This window comes from Bactrocera neohumeralis, chromosome 5 (genome assembly GCF_024586455.1).
Source record: "Bactrocera neohumeralis isolate Rockhampton chromosome 5, APGP_CSIRO_Bneo_wtdbg2-racon-allhic-juicebox.fasta_v2, whole genome shotgun sequence".
Taxonomy (NCBI): domain Eukaryota; kingdom Metazoa; phylum Arthropoda; class Insecta; order Diptera; family Tephritidae; genus Bactrocera; species Bactrocera neohumeralis.
In genome coordinates, this window is record NC_065922.1 from 38,083,437 (window position 1) to 38,107,672 (window position 24,236).

The 24,236-nt window shown below is 32.9% G+C and overlaps 2 protein-coding genes and 1 long non-coding RNA gene across 3 annotated transcripts in view; 1 reads left to right on the top strand and 2 right to left on the bottom strand.

Annotated features, from left to right (window-relative positions):
- Positions 1–3,499: 3,499 nt before the first annotated feature.
- On the bottom strand, positions 3,500–4,681 carry LOC126759667 (uncharacterized). The gene is made up of 2 exons (XR_007667037.1): positions 4,551–4,681; positions 3,500–4,339 (listed from the first exon to the last, which is right to left on the bottom strand). It is a non-coding gene; the product is annotated as an uncharacterized LOC126759667 (long non-coding RNA).
- Positions 4,682–6,959: 2,278 nt separating this feature from the next.
- LOC126760711 (structural maintenance of chromosomes protein 3) overlaps positions 6,960–24,236 on the bottom strand; it is a 32,185-nt gene continuing 14,908 nt past the window's right edge. Inside the window, exons 3-6 of the mRNA XM_050476553.1 lie at positions 19,265–19,404; positions 12,724–15,110; positions 10,799–11,531; positions 6,960–7,239 (exon numbers count right to left, since the gene is read on the bottom strand). Of these exons, the coding sequence (XP_050332510.1) occupies positions 7,027–7,239; positions 10,799–11,531; positions 12,724–15,110; positions 19,265–19,404 (3,473 nt within the window). The 3' untranslated portion in view covers positions 6,960–7,026. The remainder of the gene's footprint in view (positions 7,240–10,798; positions 11,532–12,723; positions 15,111–19,264; positions 19,405–24,236) is intronic.
- Positions 21,050–24,236, top strand: part of LOC126760729 (60S ribosomal protein L35) — a 133,535-nt gene continuing 130,348 nt past the window's right edge. Inside the window, exon 1 of the mRNA XM_050476586.1 lies at positions 21,050–21,064. Coding sequence (XP_050332543.1) covers positions 21,062–21,064 — 3 coding nt within the window. The 5' untranslated portion in view covers positions 21,050–21,061. The remainder of the gene's footprint in view (positions 21,065–24,236) is intronic.

Consider the following 24,236-nt stretch of genomic DNA (forward strand, 5'->3'; position numbering starts at 1 on the left):
TTTATGATGTTATGCAGAGCAATTTTGTTCAGTGCAAATGCTGTTTTCCGGTTATTAAAGGTTCTCTACATGTAAGATACTGGCCAATCAGAGTTATCAACGGATTTTATTCAATTTCACACTGTCTGTAATACAAGTAGTTCCTATAAGAATTGACTTAAGCGAATTTGGCTATTGTAGCTATGGTGGTGTACATTAAACCTATTAAAGAGCGGGCCACTCCCACAGATGCCCCTTGCTACTGTAATACTTTGTGCCAAATTATAGTTTTACATTATTTTTTGTGTGCTTTTGGAGATTTTGTTTTAATGGCATTTTATGGGCACGACAGTGGTCCTATTACGCCTATCTACAACTCTGCCTTACTTTTTTGTCAAGGAATATGTGTATCAAATATGTTAACTTTTACTCAACTTACAGCTTACACGAACGAATGGATGGACAGACAGACATTCATCCGTATTTCAACTCCTCTCGTTATTCCATATCTTTCTCGCTTAGTTTAAGGTGATACGTGCAACCGTTTGGTGAACAAAACTATTATGCTTTGAAGCAACATGTTGCAAGAGTATAAAAATAAAGGTTCAAATAGCCAAAAGAGCGAGAAAAAAATTTTTATTGTAAATATTCAAATATTAAAAAAATAATTTAATAAAAATGTGCTGTGACAGCTGAAACAAAAGTTATGCATTAGAAAACAATATAACTGGTAGTAATAAAGTTTAGAATATCCCTTCAATTAGTATAGTAATATACCAAGGAAATATATAAAAAAATTTTTTTTATTAGTGGTTATGGCCTTCAAAGAAGGTCGAAAGATCGTTGAAAACATGCCTCGTTCTGGACTTCCTTCAACCTCTTCAACTGATGAAAATACAAAAAAAGTGAAGGATATGGTGCTTGAAAATCATACGGCAATTGTTAGAGAGATTCAAAGTTCTTTTCCGACACGTTCTGAATAAGGCCGAGCTTTTTGCAAAAAGAGTACGATTGTGACCGAATTTAAATTGACTATATGGTCAATCAAAGAGTTTAAACATAATTCGCTGAAGGAGCTGAAAGCCATCCCAAAAAGTGCTTACAAAAAGTTTTGAGAGAACTGGAAACATCGTTGGCAGAATTATATTATATTTGCTGGGGATTACTTCCAAGGCGACAAAATAAATATTGATGAATAATTAAATATTTTGCGTTTAATTTACAATTTGCGGGTTCTCTTTTGTCACAATGTATATGGATTTATTGTACAACACGCTTTCATTCCATCAGCGAACCTAAACTGCGTGAATATTTGTTATATATGTATGTAGTTGAGTAAATTTGATGTGAATATGAATTTTTATTAACGCTTTTCTGCACGCATGCAAATTATTACCATTTAACCAATTTGGGAATGAATAATTTACGAATTGGGGCAAGGACGAGTACAAAACTCGTAAATAAATTATCAAGTAGCGAGTGAAAGGCTGTGAAAATATTCATAACAATTACTGATGTTTAAATGAAAATCCAATATTCAAAATGCTTTCATACATATGTATGTAGCTATATATGTACGTTAATGTAAATTGAAAATATGTCTAAAGCAGAATAAGTTATATATCACATACATATGAAGCATGAAATCATATTGTTCCTGAAAGCTGTGATAGATGGTCGAATATGTTCAATATCTTTTCTAAAAAAGTGGTAAACACTGAAATTGTTGCATGTATTTTTGTTTCATATTTAACAAAATTGTTAGAGAATTAAATATACCCACATAAAAGCTCGACAATTTAAATGCAAAAAATATTACCAATTTAGTTAACAGAAATTTTATAGCACAAATAAACATTCCAAACATTTAATTTAAGAACATTTTTTTTAAAGCTAGAATTTGAAGATTTAGAATATTTTTGATATCGACTATATTAAAAGTGTTTTTTTTAATATTTTATCTACATTTTTCAGTTGTATTCTAATATTTTCTTCAATTTTTATAATGAAGTTTAAAATTAGTTTAATATAAAGTCATATCTCATTTTCATAAAAATTAAATTACTAAAAATATGCAAATATGAATTCTTAAAATATATTTAATTTATTAAAAAAAATAAAGTAGTTTGTAAACAAACACCCTGTACTCACCTTTAAGTCTTAGAGCAAAAACAAAACTATTACTCTGCTGCCTTGTTATTGTTTGTTTGTTTATACGAACGACGTTGGTAGTTAATTTGAAAACGACGAGAGACGAACATCGAAGGAACGAACGCTTGACTTAACATTTTACGAAATATATTTAAATAGCAATTAATTCACTACAGCAATATAACACTTTATGAATGATTACTATCAGCATCATTTTAATAAAATGTGCGAAACATAGAAAAATATTACTTATGCATATTATTTTATTTCACTTTACACACATTTTTTGCTTCTGCTACGACACTTACAACTTTTCACTTAATTTTAGTTTTTATTTAATTTGCACAACTCTGACTCAAAATATTAAATTAAATAATTAAAATTGAAAAACACTTTTACTCTAAATTTCTTACGCGTTTATTACTATTTTTTCCGAAACACGAATTTGACCGGTGACCGATCGCGATTGAAATATGCCAATTGACTGACTCTGAGCAAATATGAAGTGTGTGTAAAGAGTTTAACACGACTGCGGCTATGCTGTTGTCGTTGTGTAGTATATGGTGAAGTCTGAATGGGGAGAAGGCGTTCATTGTTTTTGTCCACCTTGCGGTTGCCCATCGCAGCATAGCGAAGGGGTAATGCATTCGCTACATGCCTACTACATTGCGGTAGTTGTTAATTCTTCTTGAAATGTTGTTTTGTTTACAAACTTTGTGATTTAGCAGCGATTTTGGAGACTAAGGTGGCAAATGAAAGAACTCGCATGCGATTTTTTATACACTCTGAAAATATTCAAATATTTAAAAATGTTTATTGAATATAAACTGTAATATTGAGTTACATATAAATAAATGCTTTTAAAAATAATTATTTTAAATAATATTGATTAAATGAACATTATGTTTTTAAAAGTACTATTTAAAATAATTAAACAATTTAAGAAAAAACATAAGAAAAAGTCTTTGTAGAGGAGAGTTCTGCCTACTCGCCTTTCATTGTTATTTCTTATGTTAAGACTCGGAATACATCCAATTAAACGATACTTACGGGAGGCTGGCTTTTTGCACGAATTAGAACAAATTTTCTTTTTGCTATGTTCATTCATGTGTTGCATATTAAACAGCAAACAATAACAAATCTTCAACACTTGCACCAGAACTTAAAGCATAGAGAAGGCAGAGAACTTAAAGCATGGAAATGATAACGAAATAATGCGAATATGCATATTTCATGAATGTCACCAATTTTCTTTGAAAAAATGAAGTTCATTTGGCACATCTTCACTTTTTAATAGTCGAAATAAATATAATTTATTTGAAATATTAATTTATTTAAAAATTAAAAAAAAAATTAAAAAAAAAAAAAAAAAAAAATAAAAAAAAAATTAAAGAGAAATAAAATTAAAATTATTTTTACCTAATTTTTCCCGATTTTGTAAAAAAAAAATTAAAATTTTTACTATTTTTCGGAAAACAATGGTTCAAATAATACAAAATAATCACGCATATGTGACTCAGAGAATGCTTTTTTACGTTCTCTGTGTGACTTTGTATATTTTTCTTCAAAGCATTTCTCTTCATTTATTCTCGCATGAATTTAGTCGTTTTACATATATTTCTGCCAGAGAACGTGCTCATTTCTGCTAAATAGCAGCGAAAATGGTGAATTCCTTACTACAATTCTAACAGCTCTGTTAGCCGTCAAATCGAACATCATACAGAATTCAATTTGCACCTTCTCTATGCTTTAAGTTCTCTGTTTGGGCAGAGTGTAATCCACAGTTGCGTGGAATACATTAAAATAGCCACATTTATGCTAAAATATGCACACAGCTGGCAAATGAGCACGGATTTCGCTGGCACTGGACGAGCTGCGAAATCGTATAGACAACATGGAAAAAAGTATAGCTTCGTAAATAATTACAAAAATTATGTACTAATTGAATTAATATTAATGTATCAGACCGGAAAGGAAGATTATTGGCCAAAGTGGAGGAGTACTATGAAGATATCCACAAAATAGGTGGCGGTTACAAGTCAAATTTCACACAAGAATTGGCAGATGAGAGCATTGAAAACGATTCGTATAAAATATCAAAGATTTTACATGAAATAATATATTATATGTATGTATGTTTTTATTCCACGGGTTCGGAGTCATTAGTCGGTTCAGCTGATACGTTGATGAAATGGATCCACTACGTCATCTGCAAGGAAGAGAAAAACGAGTATCAATGAACACCTTGTCGAAATTGCTAAAAGAAAGCAAAGGTTGATGGAACATTATTTAAATAAATCTATTGGAAATGAAGATGGAACAAAGAAACTCTATTCTTTTGGCTATGTTAAATAAAAATATCTAACTAAAGTATCTTAATGTATATGTATATTCGATGACAAAACTATGTGAATACATACTGTGGAAAAATAAGCCGTAATTGCTTGTCTTATGGCGATTCCGCTACTGTTTTCACATCTGTCCGTGTGGCTTCTATGCGGATGTCTTGCAATGTTTTCTTGTTCAATCCATTGCTGATTAACAGTGTCGTTTGAAAAATGAAACGGATTTTCAAAAATCCATTACTCGGATTAACGTTTGTTGAAAAGTTTTTCGCCTTCGGATTGTTCAGTTGAAAATTTAAATGGTTTCATAAGCTTGAAATGCTGAATCCCCAAATAGTATTGGCACCTCAAAACCTTCAATTACAGTAGCATGATTTTTGAAAACATCACTAGCAGACATTTTTTAATGCCGAATGCTCAAATATTGTGGAGTCATTACTATGTCCTAATATCCCAACATTAATGTACGTGAATCTGCATCTATAGTCAACGGATGCAAATAAATTTTTTAACATTTCGTTGCAAATGTCTACAACTACCGTTGTGCGTCCGACTGAAAACTGTTCGGTTTAAATAAAATTTTCGTTTGTTTTAAGGTATAAGTAGGTATTTTGTCTCTGGACATTTTTTAGCCAATTTGTGTGTGTGGCTTTCACACGAAACGTTTATAAACGCTTAACAGCATTTTCGTAAAATTTAGAAGTTTCAGCTTTGAGAACTTACCAAAGAGGATGTACGGTGTCTGAAATTCCTTGAAAATCGTCTATAATATTTAACTTCGAGTTATAAAATTTTAAAATTGTTTGAAATTAAGATTGATTTTTCTGCTTTATACTTTTTTAAATTTAAGTCGCATCAGGTGATAAAATTCAATGTCGTAATATACTATCGGGTGATTTTTTAAGATTGATAACTTTTTTAAAAAAAAACGCATAAAATTTCAAAATCTCATCGGTTCTTTATTTGAAACGTTAGATTGGTTCATGACATTACTTTTTTGAAGATAATTTCATTTAAATGTTGACCGCGGCTGCGTCTTGGGTGGTCCAAAACAAACTATTTCGAGAACTTCGACCAATAGCCCGAATTTCTTCGGAAATGTTGTCTTCCAAAGCTGGAATAGTTGCTGGAACATTATTTCTGTAGACTTTAGACTTGAAAGTATAGTCTAAAGGCGTTAAATCGTATGATCTTGGTGGCCAACTTACGGGTCCATTTCTTGAAATGAATTGTTCTAATTTTCCCTCAAAATGGCCATAGAATCGCGAGCTGTGTGGCATGTAAATCTTGTTGAAACCACATGAGTCAACATTTATATGAAATTATCTTCAAAAAGTAAATGTCATGAACCAATCTAACGTTTCAAATAAAGAACCGATGAGATTTTGCAAATTTTATGCGTTTTTTTAAAAAAAGTTATCAAGCTGTTAAAAAAATCACCCGTATATATGTGTGTCACAGTGCTGGTACAAGGTTTCTTGAGCTTTTATTGTAGTACACATTGTAGTACGGAACCCATATATGTGACTTGGCACAAGGTCTAATCAGTTTGTTGACGGTGGGCTTTAATCTTTCACACAATACCGAGTGGCAGTAGCTTCACAATGCGCCAAATCTTAGAAAACACCTGTGAACTTGGTATAAGGCCGTGTAAGTGGACTTCTCCGAGCTGTTCGATACCAAGCGAGGTTTCAGAAAAGGAGACTCACTATCGTGTGACCTTTTTAATTCATTGCTAGAATAAATAACACGAGCCGCAGAGCTAAATAGAGGGGTCAAACCACGTCAAGTGGTCCATGAAAATTTCGAAAAATCTCCGATTTTGAAAATTAGCAGTTCATTAGGAAGGGGATCAGACGCATACCCCTTGATATAGATATTTCGTCAAAATTCTTTTTTTTGAACAGGGTATATTAAGTTTGTCAAATTTAACACGAAAGGAATTTATATATATAAATGATTTTCCGTCTGTCTGTCTGTATATATACGAACTAGTCCCTAGTTTTTAAGATATCGTTTTTCATTTGAAATTTTTGCAAACGTCATTTTCTTTCAATTTGCTTTTTCTTAACTTTCCATTTGCAACAATGTAATCTCCGAAGAAATTTCAGATCGGTTTATAGCATATAGCTGCCATACAAAATCGGTATCATTATTCTTGTATGGAGTTTCGTTCATTGATGGACTGAGGAATTCTAAGTCATATGAAGACCGTTAAAACGCACTGAAACTTGCACAAATATTTCAAAATTGGCTTGATGGCATTGATTCGTGCTTCGTATTAGAAAGACATTGAAATGAATAACGCGATTTATCGGTAATCACAACGTTTAAATAAATGTTCGAATTAATAATTTATCAAAATCATACTAATTTTTGTGGTCGGGCCTGACGAGAAGCTAACGTTTTTTTATTTAATAAAGCTAAATAAATAATCTTAAATGTTCAAATAAGTAATCCAAATATTAAAAAAAAACTTTAAGATACATGCTAGCTTTCAATTATACTTAAATGGTAGTATTTTATTGATAAAACGAGTAATTCACAAAATCTATGCATGGGTGTTATCATCCTCGACAAAATCTTTTGCTTGTTCCTTGGTAACGCAATCTATATGGCTGACCTTGTTTCTAAATCGAACTCCATAAAACTTATGGGCATTTTCAAGTAGCTCAGGTCTAAATGTAGTAGTTATAAATTGAGCCTGATCACTTAATTCATGTATCATATCCGCCACGGCTTTTCTATGTTGAGCATCAAGTGCCTAAAAAATAAAAGAAAAAAACAATGAAGCGTATTTTTTGTATAATTACGTCCAAATGTCTTAGAAATATTATTATATAAGTATATTTAAAACCAAACAAAGCATTGGTTGTGAGCGGAAATCTGTTAATGTCAACCAACCAAGCAAGTAGAAGATATTATGTAAATACCATACATTATAATCAGCAGCTGTTTCTTTAATAATTAATATGTTTGTGCTATAAAATATCAGCTGCAGAGCTAAATAGAGAAGGTAAAATCTTCTATAAGAGTGTTCAGCTGCTGGCATATCCCGATGATATTGATGTTTTTGGCCTCAACAACCGCGCCGTTAGTTTTGCTTTTTGTTAGACTGGATAAGGAAGCGAAGCATATGGATCTGGTTGTGAACGAGGTCTAGACGAAAAACTCCTGTCATCAAACAAACAGTCGTCAAACTCGCGACTTGGCTCCTATTGATCGTCATAAGTTAGGTAGGTAGCCGTAGGTAATTTCGTCTATCTTGGCACCAGTATCAACACCAACAAAAATACAAAAATTACATTTCTGAAGACATTTTACATCGTATTCGCTAAGAATTGGAAATGGGCAAATTCCGATCATCTTGACAATGAAGACGAAGCCGTGAATTATCCAGTGGAATTTCTAAATTCTTTGGAGAGGCTTGATATGCCGCCGCATCATTTGCGTCTCAAAGTTGGATCTGTCATTATTATGTTTCGCAATCTTCATGCGCCGAAACTGTGTAATGGAACCCAACTGATTATGACGCAGCTATCGAATACAAGGGGGCCGAATGCTTGATTCTACGAATTCCTTTGAGTTCCAACGATTTGCCATTTCAGTTCAAACCTTCACAGTTTTCAGGGAAAATTGCATTTGAAATCCGACTATCCTTGTGTCCTGTTGATTACACAAGGATAGTCGCTAAAAGTGTGTGGCATAAATCTAGAAATACCATGTTTTTCACACGGCCTGCTATACGTGGCATGTTCATAAGTTCGAAACCCATCTTCTCTATACTTTTACGCACCGGAACAGAAACCAAAAAATGTTGTTTATCAAGTTGCGCTACATTGCAAAAAATCTAGAAAAATCGCAAATAAATGATTTGAACACAAAATATAGTGAATTCAACTTTTTTTCATTTTAAAACACATAATTTCACACAAGACAACGCCTGCGGGGTCAGCTAGTATCTATATACATATATAAAAGAAAGTTGTGTTAGTTACACCATTTATAACTCAAGAACGGATGAGCCGATTTGGCTGAAAATTGGTGGGGAGGTAGCTGAGAACCAAGATAAGGACATAGGATACGTTTTATCTCTCTATGTCAAAATTTAATACAACTCATAAATACAAAAATTATATTTCAAATCATAAGCATTTGTTCAAAATTCATGTTTGTCGGAATCATTTGAATATATGCGTACAATTTGAAACAGATTCTTCCTCAAAAAATTTAAAGTAAAGTTTTTCTCGTTATTTGCTTCTTGATTTAGTATATACCAGAAAGTGAAATAATCAAACGAAAATTAAAATTGTGTTATATGGGAAGTATGTAGGTGTGATTGTAGCCCGATTTCGCTCCTTTTCACACCGTAACATAGGTATGTTAGAGGAACTTTATGTACCGACTTTGGTTGAAATTGGTCGAGGAAGTCCTAAGGCTTGTAATTTCACTTAAAGAAGGCCACGCCCATTGTCAAATTTTAACTTCGACTCCTATGAAGGCCTCTCATACCATCTCGGAAAAATATAATGTCTGTGGCGTGTTTACTTATTGATTTATCGCGCTTTTAGTAATTTTTAACTGTACCGTTATAGTGGGAATGAGCTGAGTTATCATCCAATTTCATCGATTTGCACACTGTTGGTAGGAGTTCTTATTATATTTGCTCTAAGCGTACTTCGTTGTTTAGCTTCAGTTGTTTAGGTGATACGTACATAATCGCTCATTTCATCATGCCACATTCCAAATGTAATCGAAATCTGTTGGCCGAGTCCCGAAATATGGGATTTCACCAAAAAGTGAGCAGTGCACGCCCATCATGCAATTTTCACCAAGGTCTTATAAAGCCTTAACATTTCATCTCGGCGGAAAATTTGTACGCTTCTGGGGCATATAGTTATCGATTTATCGCGCTTTCAGTAGTTTTGAACAGTACCGTTATATGGGGAGTGAGCGGGGTTTTCATCCGATTTCATCCATTTTCACACTATCGGTAAGAGTTCTTGTAATATTCATCTTGGGCGAAATTGGTTGTTGTAGCTTTAGTAGCTTAGGAGATATGCACATTAAACATATTATCCCATTCCCACTTTTTCAAAATTTTTTATCCACAGATGCCCCTTGCTACTGCTATCCCCTGTGCCAAATTACAGTTTTATATCTTAATTTATTGTTTAGTTATGACACTTTATAGGTTTTCGGTTAACGGCGATTTGTGGGTGTGGCAGTGGTCTGATTCCGCCCATCTTCTTCTTCTTCTTAATTGGCGTAGAAACCGCTTAAGCGATTATAGCCGAGTTAACAACAGCGCGCCAGTCGTTTCTTCTTTTCGCTACGTGGCGCCAATTGGATATTCCAAGCGAAGCCAGGTCCTTCTCCACTTGGTCCTTCCAACGGAGTGAAGGTCTTCCTCTTCCTCTGCTTCCCCCGGCGGGTAACTGCGTCGAATACTTTCAGAGCTGGAGTGTTTTCGTCCATCCGGACAACATGACCTAGCCAGCGTAGCCGCTGTCTTTTAATTCGCTGAACTATGTCGATGTCGTCGTATATCTCGTACAGCTCATCGTTCCATCGAATGCGGTATTCGCCGTGGCTAACGCGCAAAGGACCATAAATCTTTCGCAGAACTTTTCTCTCGAAAACCCATCTACGAACTCGATTTTTTTTGTACGAAGGAACCTGCATACCAAGTTTCATCAAGATATCTCAATTTTTACTCAAGTTACAAAAATATATATACATAGGTATTATTAGATTTATGTATATAAAAATTATTCAGATGTCAAGTTAAATTCCTGATGTCTGTCCGTCCATATGTCTGTGTAAAATATGTATGTCTGAGTAAAAATTTAGACATCTTGATAAAACCTGGTGAACATATGGCCTGGCACTCTGACGCTCACAAAATGCCGTTAATGGACAAATTATAAAGTTCAGTAACTAAGCCACAAGTTAGGATAAAAAAAACTGTAATTTGGTAAAAAAAACATCTAATTATGGAGGGGCATTTACGGTTTAGACTTTTTAACCTACTAATAGGTTCCATATAACATACCTCACAAACCACCAACTCCATATCAATTTTTCTAGCTTCCTCTCCATAATGTGTAAAATCGACCTAACTTACTTATTTTTTTTTTTAAATAATATTTTGCACAACACTTCAAACTTGTACCGCGCCATTGACCCTTACAAACGTCGTTTATAAAATGTTCGGCCGCACCCGAGCTTAAATTTATATTGCTTAAGAAACGTGCCTGTTAACTAACTATGCAAGCATTTAAAATATCTGTTGAGCTATCATGTTAATAACAGTTAATTACCTGATCAATTTCATCAAATAAATAAAAAGGCGCTGGATCACATTTTTGAATTGCAAATATCAATGCCAGTGCAACCAATGATTTCTGACCACCAGATAATTGATTCATTTCTCGCATTTCAGCGTCCACTCCTGTGAAGGAGACTCGAATACCAATTCCAGTAAAGGCATCAGAATTCGCTACTTCTTTATCATCTCTTTCATCGTCACTGTCCTTAGTTTTTAGTATCAAGTAACCTGCCCCTTGTGGCACCAATTTCTTAAATACTTTAGTAAAATTTTGGGCAACTTGCTTAAAGGTAAACTGAATGGCTTCAACTTTTTGCATTTCAAGCGTCTGCATTAGTTCACGAATCTTTTGATCTCCTATATCCAATTCATCCTTTCGTTTATATAATTTTTCTTTTTGCTCTGAAAAACTTAGAAATTGATCTAAAGCTTTTTTGTTCACGTGGTTATATTTCTTAAGATGCTGATTTGCTTTTTCTAGTTCTTTAAACAGAGATTTTAATGACATTTTACTATAAACACCATCAACTTGAGGTAAAGCACCTAAACTTGCAATTTTTTCTGCACATTCGTCAAGTTTTTGATTAAGCAAAATTTCTTTCGACGTCCATTTCTCCATTTTCTTTGCATCCTCATTTATTTTTTCCTCTGCTTCTTTTTCTTTCCGCATACAATTTTCTAGCTCAAGTTGTAGCGTTTTTTGTAGATGAACTGCTTGTTGAACTCTGAAAATAACAATTTTCAAACGACACATTATATTTATAAATTATTAATGTGATTGAATAAATAGTAATATAAAGAAATCTGCCCGTGGCCACTGCAAGCTGAAGGCATTTACACCACATGGGCTTATCTTCTTGCGTAAACTGCCGGTTCTGTGACAGGGAACCTGAACCAGAACCAGAACGCCTGCTAAGCGACTGCACAGCAGTCTGTAGACGCAGTATTAAGGCTCTTGGACCCATGTTTCCAAAAAGGGATCGCATCGCTTCACCAGCAACCAGCAGAATATTTCACTTTATCAATATATTGGGGCTGGGTGAGTCTTTGTGATTTAAGGGAGGCACAATAGACCTAAGGTCGCGGTGCAATCCTCATGTAATAATATAATCTAATATAATCTAATCTAATGTATTTAATATAACATTCGTTATTGATTTAATTGCCATTTCAATAGTTTACAAAAGAGATGAAGGCACGTAAATGAATAATAGCTCTAACTAGTTCCAGAGATGTTCTTTAATTAAGGCATAATTACTACAACGAATACCATTTAAAACCAATGTTTCTGAAGTCTTTGATATGATGTCAATGGCCTTTCTTTGAAAGCCTTGTCATGGACTTGCAACCAATTTTTTCTGGAGTTTCTAAGAAGTAATCTGAATTTCAACTAATGAAGGTCAAAGCGAGAATGGAAACGCTTATGGTTACCTAAAAAAATAACTTAACTCTGATATATAGATATATAAGAAGTCCTAAAGCACGGTGATATCTAAATCTGAAATCCAATTTAGTTTTTAGTATGTTAATTTCATTTAAACTGACTTCAATCATCCCATCTAAAATTTGTTATGCTAAAAATTTTCATCATCTTTCTTCACCTAATAAACTAAAGCTGAATTCACATTAAAAAGACGAAGTTCCGTAGTTAAGAGGAAAAGAAATCGAAATTACGACATAATCTAAAGAACGAAACGGCAAATAAAAGAAAAGTTATTTGAAGCCGAAAATGAAATGGAAGAAGTAATATTGTCATAATACAGTAGCTACCACGATACAAGTAAAATGTGAATAAAATTAGCGACATTGATGAAAATTCATTTGGTTTGAAATATACATATGTTAATGAACTTCAGAGTAGCTACATAATTAGTACTAGGAATATGCATGATAGTTGTAAATATGAATATACTATACCTCTTTTCAATATCCTCCAGATCAACATTGACTTTCTTAATCCTTTTTTCTGCAGATATTAAATCATTTTTACAATTCAAGAGCTTTCGTTTTCGATCCTCAACAGATATTTCTTGTAGTGCTGTAATTAATTCATCTCGTCTTCGAAATAGATTGTTGGTTAATAGGTTGTCTAGCTTATTTTTTACAACTTCTAATTGCATTCTTTGTGTGAAAGCTTCTTTATTCTCCTGATTTAATTTCCTGATGTCATCATTAAGTTGATCTATTTCTCGTTGATCTTGTACCGACAAACTGGATAAGAGTTCTTGCTTAAGCTCAGCTTCCAACCCAGCTTTTGTGCTATTCATTGCTTCTAAGCTAGCTTTACATTGAGTAGCAGATCTTTCCCTGGTTGATCTATATTTTTCAATCCTTAGTAATTCTTCTTTCATCAAACGAATTTCACCTTGGAGTTTTTCAAAAATATCTTTAGTTTTTCCTTGTTTTGTTTCTGTTTTCTGCATTTCCGAAACGACTGAATTTATATTATTTTCTGTTTGTTTGATTTCATTTCTTAGTTTACTTAACTCTTTTTCAAAGTCTCGTATTTGTTGTGTATATTCGGACCGTTTTTTCTGTATTTCAAGGCGTGATCGAGATGTATTAAAATAGCCACCTGTTAGAGATCCTTTGGAGGATACCTGATCGCCATCCAAAGTAACACAATCTAATCCAGTGCTTTTAGCTAATTCCGTTGCTCTTTCTAAATTTCGGCATATTAAAGTTTTTCCAAATATATATCTCAAAGCTTTGTCATGCTGTTCGTCGTATTTAAGCTTTGAGAGCATGGGAATGGAATCTGGATCATCCGGATAATCATGTATTTTTACTTGCAGTCGATTTAGAGGCATAAATGTAACTTCTCCAGGTAGCTTAAGTTTGTTCATTTCTTTTAAAATTTGAGTTCCAACTTTGTCTGACTCAACAATATGATGAAATAATCTATTGCCAGCGGTCACTTCAACAGCTGTATATATTGTCTTATCACAACTGAAATTTTCAATAACTGGTCCATAATAAGATTTGGCAATGTCATCAAAAGGAGAGCCACGCTCAAAAAAATTATCCAATACTTTGCGAACAGAATCTCGACCGTTTAATATTGGTTTACCTGCCATACTTCTGAGTGCTTGGTCAGTTTTAGATAATTCTTCCTTGTGTGTTTGCAGTTGTTGCGTCATTTGTGTTTCTTTTCTCCATAATTCATTCCTCATTGCTTGATAATGATCTTTTGTTTTTTTCAATTCATAGTATTTTTTGTTGTGATCATCTATTTGAAGTCGCAGTTGTTCAAGTTCGTTAGAATGCTCTTCAATTTTTTTGTTTAGATCTGCTTCAGCATTGCTATCTTTTTTTAAATCTTCCATCAATTTCGAGTTGTGATTAATTTTATCTCTTATTTGCTTACTTAGAGATTTTAATTCATTTAAAATCCATTTATCTCTTTCTTCTCTTGAGGAAAACTGGGACCCCCGCCCTTGCTTGGCATATAACTCATTTCTTTTTTGCTCCTTAAGGGATAACTCTCGCGAACATTCTTCTTCTTTACGCTTCATAGCTTCGTATTTTGGTTTAACATCATCCAACTCTCGCTCTTTTTCTGCTATAGTTATTTTTAATTTTTTTAACTCTAGATCGGCTCTTTCTTTTGATTTATTGTCCCCTTGAACTTCATCATTAAGATCGATTATAATAAGATCAAGCTTTGTTTTTTCACGTAGCAGTTGTTGCTGTTCTGTCAACAACACAGATCGTTCTTCTTTCGTGGAGATAACGTCTTTTTTTGCATCTTTCAAACGCTTCTGAATTTCTTTTATGTTTTCTTGAGCCTTCTGAATTTCGACGTTATAAATTTTTTTCTTATCGACCGATGATTTCTTTTGTTCATTCAAATCATCCAATGCCTTTTTGGTTTCCTTTAATTCAGTTTCGTGTATTATATACTCCAGCAATCGCCTTGCTTTATCCCATTTTTGATATTCCTTCAACTCTTCCTTCTCTTCTTCTAATGTTTTCAATCGTTCTTCAATTGTTCTGAGATACTCTGAAATTTTTTCAAGTTTGCCTTCAGTTTCTCGCAAAATATTTAGCGACTCTTCTTTTCGTTCGTCATATACTCGAGTGCCAGCTACTTCGCGCAGTAATTTTAATCTATATGAATCAGCTGCCGTAGCCATTTGATTGATTTTCCCTTGCTTGACAATATAGTATGGATTAGAGTTCGAAAATCCAGCAGATTCGAGTAAGTTCACAACTTCTGTTCTGGGAACTACTTTTTTGTTTAAAAAGTACTGATCTTTTTTAGAACCAATCACTCTTCGAAGGTATATTTCTTCTTTGTCTATCTAAAACAAAAAAAAAAATAAAATTTAATATACTTAAAGAATTGAATACAAAAAGCGAAGTTTTACCATAATAAATAAAACTAAAATAAACTAACTAAAAACTGACAGCAAATGAACGGAGAGCAATAAATTGCCACCGAAAAGAGCAAGAAAAGGAGCAGAGATCACTGAGAAATGTTGTAACTAACCCAACTCTTTTTGATATTACGATTTTCAAATTATTTTCAGTCAAAGTTTGATTCGTAACGCCAACAATTAAAACAATGTAATTTCACAAAAAATAGTAGTAGTAGTGAATAGTAATTAAAATGAATATTAAATTTGATTTAAATTACAATGACAAAAATGTTAGGATCAAAACTGATGTGCTGCGCATAAGGAAAAAGCTTCGTAATCACAGAAATCCATTCGAACTTCCTTTCACCAAGTAAGCCAAAATTTGTTTGACAATTAAATGGCTTTTAACGAATGTGTATTGTATTAATTTGTACACTGTGGACACCGCAAAAGACCCATGACTGAACAGGAGCAGCAAAACGTTTCAAAAATTCAATTTTACTTTAAAAGTATATTCCTAGGGGTAGTAGATCGTATCGACTCTTTATGTTCGAAACACTTCCGGCAGCTGAACAAATTGTTCTTATTATAAATAAAATAGTTATTTTTATCTATTTTCTAGTAATGTTTTTCCTAAATAAATTCATTAATGTTTAACTACAACTGTTTTTTAGCAGTTTGAAATTTTTAATACTCTAGTCAATCCTACTGACACAGAGTTGGAAACCATAATACGAAAAAAAAAGTTGTTTGGCAACACTCAATCAATAAGGGCTTTATTTGGAAGGTCATATACTCTTTTTGTTTTATTACTATATTTTATTTGCGGTCAGCAAAAAATTTACAGAAATCACCGTCAAATAAGATATACACATAGCTAATGAAGTCTACGTTCAGCAATTAAATTCAAGTTTTTCACATGTATTTCTTCCTTGTATCCTTAAATTTAAAATGCAAAAACAACAATTAAGGAAATAATAACCGAACATTTCGTACTCTTGCAACTTGTCAGCATCCAAAAGAGGGAAATACCTTCAGGTTTATAAGGTTTGTAAGTTGTATGGAGTCGAGGCAAGTTTACCATATTAGGCACAAAGATGCACGGTTATTAGAAAAACACGCTCCCTCAATTTTATTCAAATAATTCACATATTTGCCGATATATGAAGTATAAAGTTAATTGAGAGTTCGAAAAATTTTATATTAGGTATACGGAGGCTAAAGAAATTATTGTTGATTATTATTCAACATATTTTTGACATACACGGTGCGTTCCAAAGTAAACAGAACAAATGGTTTTTTCGGCAAAATCAATTTATTTTATTCAAAATAGTATCCTTCTGCTTCAATACAGCTTTTTGCACCGGCCAATAACATGTCGAACGAGTGTATGCCGGTGCAAGCCTTTTGAATGGCCTCCACGTCTGCATAACTGCTTTCCTTTCGTGGGCAATTGCATTTTTCCGAAAAGGAAGAAGTCGCACGGTGCCATATCAGGTGAATACGGGGAGTGGTTAATGGTTAAAATATGAGTTTTGGTCAAATAATCGGTCACAGGCGTCGATCGATGAGACGGCGCATTATCGTGCAACAAACGCCAACTTTCGTCTTCGTGATGTTCGGGCCGAACACGTCGAATGTTCGGTCAAAATGTGATAAATCGATCTTTTGGAGATGTTCAATTCCATTTCCATGAATTTCAATGATGATTTCGGCTGATTTTTGATGAATTCACGCACAGTTTCGATGGAATTTCCGGTGATCACGGATTTTGATTGGCCCACATTTTGATCGTCATTTATAATGTTGAAACCACTCGTGCACTCTGTTATGGAATAGGCAATCATCGCCATAAACTTGTTTCATCAAATGAAACGTTTCGGTAAAAGTTTTACCAATTTTAAAACAAAATTTAATGTTGGCTTTTTGTTCGAAGCTCATTTTCCCACCGATAACACAAACATACAGACACTTAAAACGCAATAACTTCACTTCAATCGATGAAATGTCATGAAATTCTTACTGGACAATCGATAAAGATGGCAGATTCTAACGTACCAGTCGTCATATAGATGGCGCCACCAGGAGGCGCTAGATTCAACAAGTGCTGTTTACTTTGTAAGGCACCTTGTACAGCCATTCTCTTACTTAGAAAAGGATTCTCTCGGAATTTCTATAACATAACTCACAAATTTAATGACTGTGCCAATTATTCTTGATTATTCTTAATCTGTAGATATGTCATTCTGGTCGGAACTACTGAAGTTAAATTTCAAGGGTAAATAACAAAATGGTGGACTTTGAAAAAAAAACTCGTTTTATTTTAGCAAAGAAAAGGTTGTAAAATAAAAAGTTAAGGGTGAAAAAAATTCTCGTTTGTACCGACGAGAACTATAAGTGTGTAAAACAGCCGGTTAAAATTTGAAAGCAATCGGTTCAGTAGAAAAAAAGTTAGGACCCGGGCCGACCAGAAAAACAATGTTTTGAGAAAAACGCGTTTAAAATTCAACAACTCTGAAAGAAAGGACTCCGAGGCACTCTAGGAAACTCGTTATAACTCCCGAAATATTTCGAATTTCTGTCTGTCACAGTATATTCTCAAGAGATTGTACTTTCAAATTAAGCAAAAAAAAAATTCGATTTTTTCAACCCAAGTTACCAGACTACTTCCTTAAGGGGGGAACCTGATTTAGAAGCTTCAAAAAATCGATTTTTTTTGGCTTAAATCTCTTTAAAAATAACTAAGAATATGTATCCAAAGTTATAGATGGAAATTCGAAATATTTTCGAAGCTAGAAGGAAAGCAAAAACTTTGACGCGCGATTTCTCGGTTTTTCATTTTTACGATTTTACTGAATTGGCGGGCAAGATAGAAAAAAACTAAACGTCGGATCGAATTGGGGCAAAATTTATTATCTTTGCCATTAAATTATCTTCTATTTAAACTAAAAAAATAAGAAAAGTCATGTTTGAACATATTTTTAAACAACATAAAGTGGAAAATGTTTGGCAAAAACCCAATTTTTTTTTAAGTTTTAAAAAATTATAGTATTTTACACTTTTTTTAGAACATTCTTAGTTTAACTAGAAGATATGTTATTAAAAAATATGAAACTATTTAAATTTTTTGTTTCAGATAGAAAATGCGACCTGCATCTTGCCCGCCGTTGTTCAGAATGTTGGAAAAGGCCTTCGGTAATAATTGCTTGTCTCGAGCAATTGATGCTTAAGAACAGTCGGAGACATCGGCATCGTTGGAATATCGGAAGGATCAATGAAAATCATTTTGAAAGATTATTTGAGCCTAAGAAACGTAACACTAAACTTTTTCGAAAAACGGCGTTGCGTTCACGTCTGTGAAGCAATCCTTTACAACTACCATCCACGATGTCATGAAACGTATTATTACTGTCGATGAATCTTGGATCTATTCTTACGACCCGGAAACAGACGATTAATCGGCCGAATATCATGGCAAAGGTAATGCACCGTCGCATACTGAATTGATGCTTCGTACGTTTTTCGCCAAATTTTTAACCAATATCGCGCCGTGACGTCTGGCCAGGAAACCCGTTTTGAGTCAACTGAAGACATTAATCGTGAATCGCTCATTTAAGGCTATTACAAAATCATTTTTTATTAATTATATGGCATATTTGCCAGAAACTAAACCATTCATTTTTTCAGTGTATCTTCCAGTTACTTTTGCAAAATTTTTGAGTTTACCTCATTTGTAGTTAAAACATTTATTTGAAATGATCATAAAAATGATAATTTTTTGTTGAAAAATAAGTATCATTTTAGATCTAAATATTTAATCTATTTTCATGGCGGATCGTGTTGGACATAAAATTGTTCAGTATTAGCAACTGAGAAAGTCGGTTCAGTTTTTTTTAACTCCCATATACTTAATAAAATGAGTTTCGAAGCTTTATTTAATAAAATGTGAATCAAGCTTCTAACAGTTTTTCTATTCGAGACAAAATCAGTGACATCAACTTGCATACTAATAGATCATGCTTGAAATACACAAATAATGGCGTATGTTAAATTTAATTATTCCATTTCAAAATAGTCTAAAAATTATGTATACTTACAGGAACTCGATTATCGCTATTATCGAAAATTATTTCAACGTATGCCGAAATGACCCTAGCGCCTGTTCCTTCATGCAAAAGCGCCTGCCTTTGTTCAGGACGCAGGTGAGTAAATTCATCACTCAGCACAAACTGTATTGCTAAAAAAGAATAAACATTTAAATTCAACAACAAAAAAATAATGAAAACATAAATATAACAATTGGAATTAAGCATTTTTATCAATGAGTTAACCTCATTTCGATATACATAATTAATTTTTAATACAGTTTTTTCACTTGCTGTAATAATATAAAGCAATTATAAACTTATGTACATTCGTATATTACGTCATCAGAACTGCATCTGAACATTCTATCGTCTACTCGTTGTCGTCTAGTATGACAAAGGAGGAATCATCCGTTCGAAAGCGGGAAAACTCCTAAAGCAGTCTAAAAATTTTTAACTTCAGAACAAAACTCATCAGTTGAATATACAGTATTTGAGTACATACATATAAATATAAACTGTCATAAGTTACTAAATTTATATGGTATTACAAATTTTGCGGATGTTTTCAATATTCGTTATTAGCCGAAACCGTGAATAGATTACAACCACATTTGGTGTCTTATTAACTTATATATATGTATGTAGGTCAGAACTTTACGTAGCTTCATTATTACATTTTGCTTTCTATCCCAAATTGTTATACTCTCGCAATATGTTACTACAGAGTATAGTAATAGTTTTGTTCACCTAACGGTTATAAATGAGCAGGGCAAGACGAGTTGAAATCCGAGTGACTGTCCATCCGACAGTCCTTAGTAAGTTTAATTTACATACATATCTTTTCAATTATTTTTATTTTGTTCAGTATAATAAATTATTACTCTGTAATTCCTAAAACACCTAAATCAGAAATTTCAAGCAAGTATTCCACAACTTCTTTAAACTGAAAATGATAACAAATTTATTCTCTGTGTTCGGCCCCTCATCAAGTATTTTCAATTTGTCATTAAATTGAATAAGAACATTTTTAGGACTTCTTCTAATTCCTTCTGCTTACTGACTGAACCACTACTGGTTGAGCCGTAATCATTTCAAAAAATATTTTAACGACTATATTAAAAGCTACTTAAAAAAAAAAAAAAAGGCTGGGAGGATGAAAACGGATTTTTTTTGCATAATATTAAATTGATATTATCGAACTACAAAATAAAAAATATTTTATGTAAAAAAAAAACAAATGGCGGAAATATCAAATTGATTGACGTTTTTTGCGGCCGTCAACTTCCTGGCTAGGCTTTTTATCTAAAACAAAAAAGTAAATGTTTTTTTAATCATGAAGCTTTTATCAAGTGCAAGTAGAAGGGTTTTGAGAATTTCGAAAAATTGGGAATGTAGGCCTGGATTTTGTAAAAAGTGCCATTTTTACCTGCGTTTTTCGACATCAAATTAGTTAAACAACTGTCAAAATGCCATTTTTTCGGAAAAGCGCTCTATCACGCACTTAAATATAAAATTATCTATAAAATACGCTTTAGTTCATGTGAATCGGTTAAGTAATTCGCTCGCAATTTTGACGGCCGGACAAAAAAGTTATTTTCGAGGAAACGAGCTTCAAAGTTTTGGTACCTATATTATAAAATATTCGGTGTAAGCCTATGAAACTTCGGTACTATATTTTTGAATAGTTTTTCAATTGTTTAGAGCGAAAAAAATTTAATTTTTTGAAAATTCTAAAGGTATCTCCCCGCTTAAAGCACTATAACTCACTATGTAAATACTCCAGAAGCATTTAATTTCACATTCAAAATGGTTTGGAAGAGCTTCATATGAGCTAGTATAGAAATTGGAAAATGGTCGTGTCACCACCTCGCTTCAGGCGAAATTAAAATTTAAATAAAATCTATATAAACCACTATTCTGACTATTACAATGTGAAAATGGGCGAAATCGGAATACAACCACACCTGCTTCCCATATAAGCAAAATTTTACATTTCATATGATTCTTTCACTTTGCAGTATACAAATCAAACACCAATGAAGTTATCGGAATAAAACTTTCGGTCCATATGCGAGGCATCTTAATGAAAATCAGAGACTTTAAAGGAAATATATATGTGTACTTTATCTTGTATATTTATTTAAGGACGGTTTTAACTGAATAATTTACCAAAATTGATTTGCAAAATAATAGTTGATTTTTCCAAAAGTTGACAAAATTGACATTGTCTATTTATACATTAATATGATTAATATGAGATTAAAGAAACTTTTATTCAGTATTATCTGGAAAATTAAAATTTAAAAATTAATTGAGAAATTAAAAAAAAAAAGAATTTGGAATTTGGAAATTTGCAAATGAATTAAGATATTCATTTCAAAAAAAAAAAAGATTGGAAAATTTGAAAATGAATCGAGAAATTTCAAGAACAAAAAATTTAAAAATTAATTAAAAAACGAAAAGGGAAAAAATATGTAAAGATAGACTCTTTCCAAATGGAATGAGACAAATGTAAGAGCGAAATGGATGATTGAGATTTCTTATAAGCAGAATATGCTTATACATACATATATGTATGTATGTATGTAGATACATATTTACACTAGGCATCAAATGATAGTATAAATTTCACAGACGTTACTTCAATGCAGTTTTATTAAAATAAAAAATTAATAATTCATACATTAATATTACATGTGCATAGGTAGTTAAGTAACAAATTATAAATTAATCAGGGGTGTTGTGGAGTCCAAGACAGAATTGCAAACCAATTCTGATTTTCAATGGTGTCACAGAATCTGTTTGGATTTTCGTCTTTTCGAACATACGCAAAACCATTACTCGAATCAGCTGTTTACTAATGTGCCAAACCTTGCAAATGAATACATTTGAAAGCAATCCTATTAAAGTTTTTAATGAGTTCCGAATTAAAGAAAGATTTTAAGAGACAACATTTATCGAATGAATATATGTAGATGCATTTGCTTTTAAGTTACGTTTAATACGTTTTGTAAATCTTCTTTAAGGGGGGATTTTTTTGCTTAAATCTCTTTAAAAATTATCTAAGAATATGACACCAATGTTATAGATGGGAATTTGAAATATCGAAGCTAGAAGGGAAATAGTGACCGAGCACTGGTAGATATGTATATATGTATGAACATATATAGAGCGCTTGGATAGAAATTTGAAATCGGTTTTCATTCTTACGATTTTCTTAATTGGCGGACAGGATAGAAAAAACTAAACGTATGGAATTGGGGCAAAGTTTATTATCTTTGGCATTATATTATCTTCTATTTAAACAAAAAAAGCTAAGAAAAGTTAAGTTTTAACATACATATGTATGTAACATTTTTTTGGTCAAAAAACAACTTGTTTCTTCAATTTTTAAAAATTTTAGAATTTTACACCAATTTTTTGAAATTTTCCTAGTTTAACTTGAACAAAGTTATTAACAAATATGAATCTCTTTGAATTTTTTGTTTCCGATAGAAATTGCGACCTGCATCCTGCCCGCCGTCCGACAAATGCACATACGAGATGCATCGAATTGCTTCCCAAACGTAGAATATCAAAGAATTCGTATCCAAAAAATTTATGAATGATGTTTAAACATATAACTATAAGCCCTAGAAATTTCGCTTTAATCAATTATTTCTTTCCCTCCAAAAAAAAAAAAAATCAATTTTCCGCATTTTTTTTTTAACTCAATAATTAAGACATTTCGTGTTTTATTCTTATGTTTTATCCTATAGAAAAAAAGATAAATATTCGTAACAATTAAATAACATCAAGTTAAGAAACTTAGATTTTAAATCTGTGTGCGAATATCTTCTTGCTTTAATTCTGACAGCAAAACCGATAAAATTGGTTTCCGTGACACCCAAAACCGATACAAATTCTGTTTCGAATATCAAACCAATAATGTCTGAATTCATGACACCTACTGCTTTTTTGATCGGTTTCAATTCTGATTCCGACAACTATCAGATTCCACAACACCCCTGAATATATTTCTTTCCCGGAATAGAAAGTAAAAATTTTCTTCGCTTTAAAAAAAAAGAAAGGGATTTCCCAATCACTGCGGCAATATTGCAAAGCATTGTATTCGACGCAAAATACGCCGTCAGACAGCTAAATTTTCAATTGGCGAGACCAAAGAACTGATTGAAAAGATAAAGCCATCGATGTCTGGGCACCGTTAGATTAAAAAAAAAAAAAAGTTACTTGAAAAGAACTAACTTTGGTGAGGTCATAAAAACATATAGCATTGATGAACAAGTCAACTAACAAACACAGTCTATCACTCTCCAAGCTAATTCAAGCGTCAACAAAATTGTACAGCAAAGCATAGACAGCGAGTGTGGAAGATGTGATAAAAAGGGACATCGTGAAAATAGTATGGAGTGTCCCGCCAGAAATATGAAATGCAGGAAATGCGAAAGAGTTGGACATTTTTATCGGAAATGTCGCACATGATTACGGAAATCCAACTTCAAAGTAGATGAAGAGGATAGGAAACACTGGCGGCGAAGAGATACGGTGGTACAGTCCATAAGTGCCGAAATTAGAAATGTATTCGACGGTTCGAAGGGAACTGCGCTATTCAGAGTGGAGAATGAGTGGTCACAAGAGAGAGAGAGAGAGGTCGCGTGTAAAACAGGATGTTGCAGAATTACTATGATCATCGATTCAGGCTCTAAATTAAACGTGATCAGCCAATCAGATTCGCAAGCGAATCCATCTCGGGCATATGCTTCAGATCGTCTACTCAAGGTATTACTAGTTTTTAAGGCTCCAATTTCGATACAAAACGGTCCGGAACTGATTACTACATTTTATGTAATCGAAAATGGTAAGCAATCTCTGGGACAGTTATCGAACTCAACGTTCTAAGTAAAAATAAGTTGGACATGCATAGAGGTCGGAAAAGTGAACCGTCTACCAAATGGCGGGATGTTTCTGTCAAGCTGTCTAT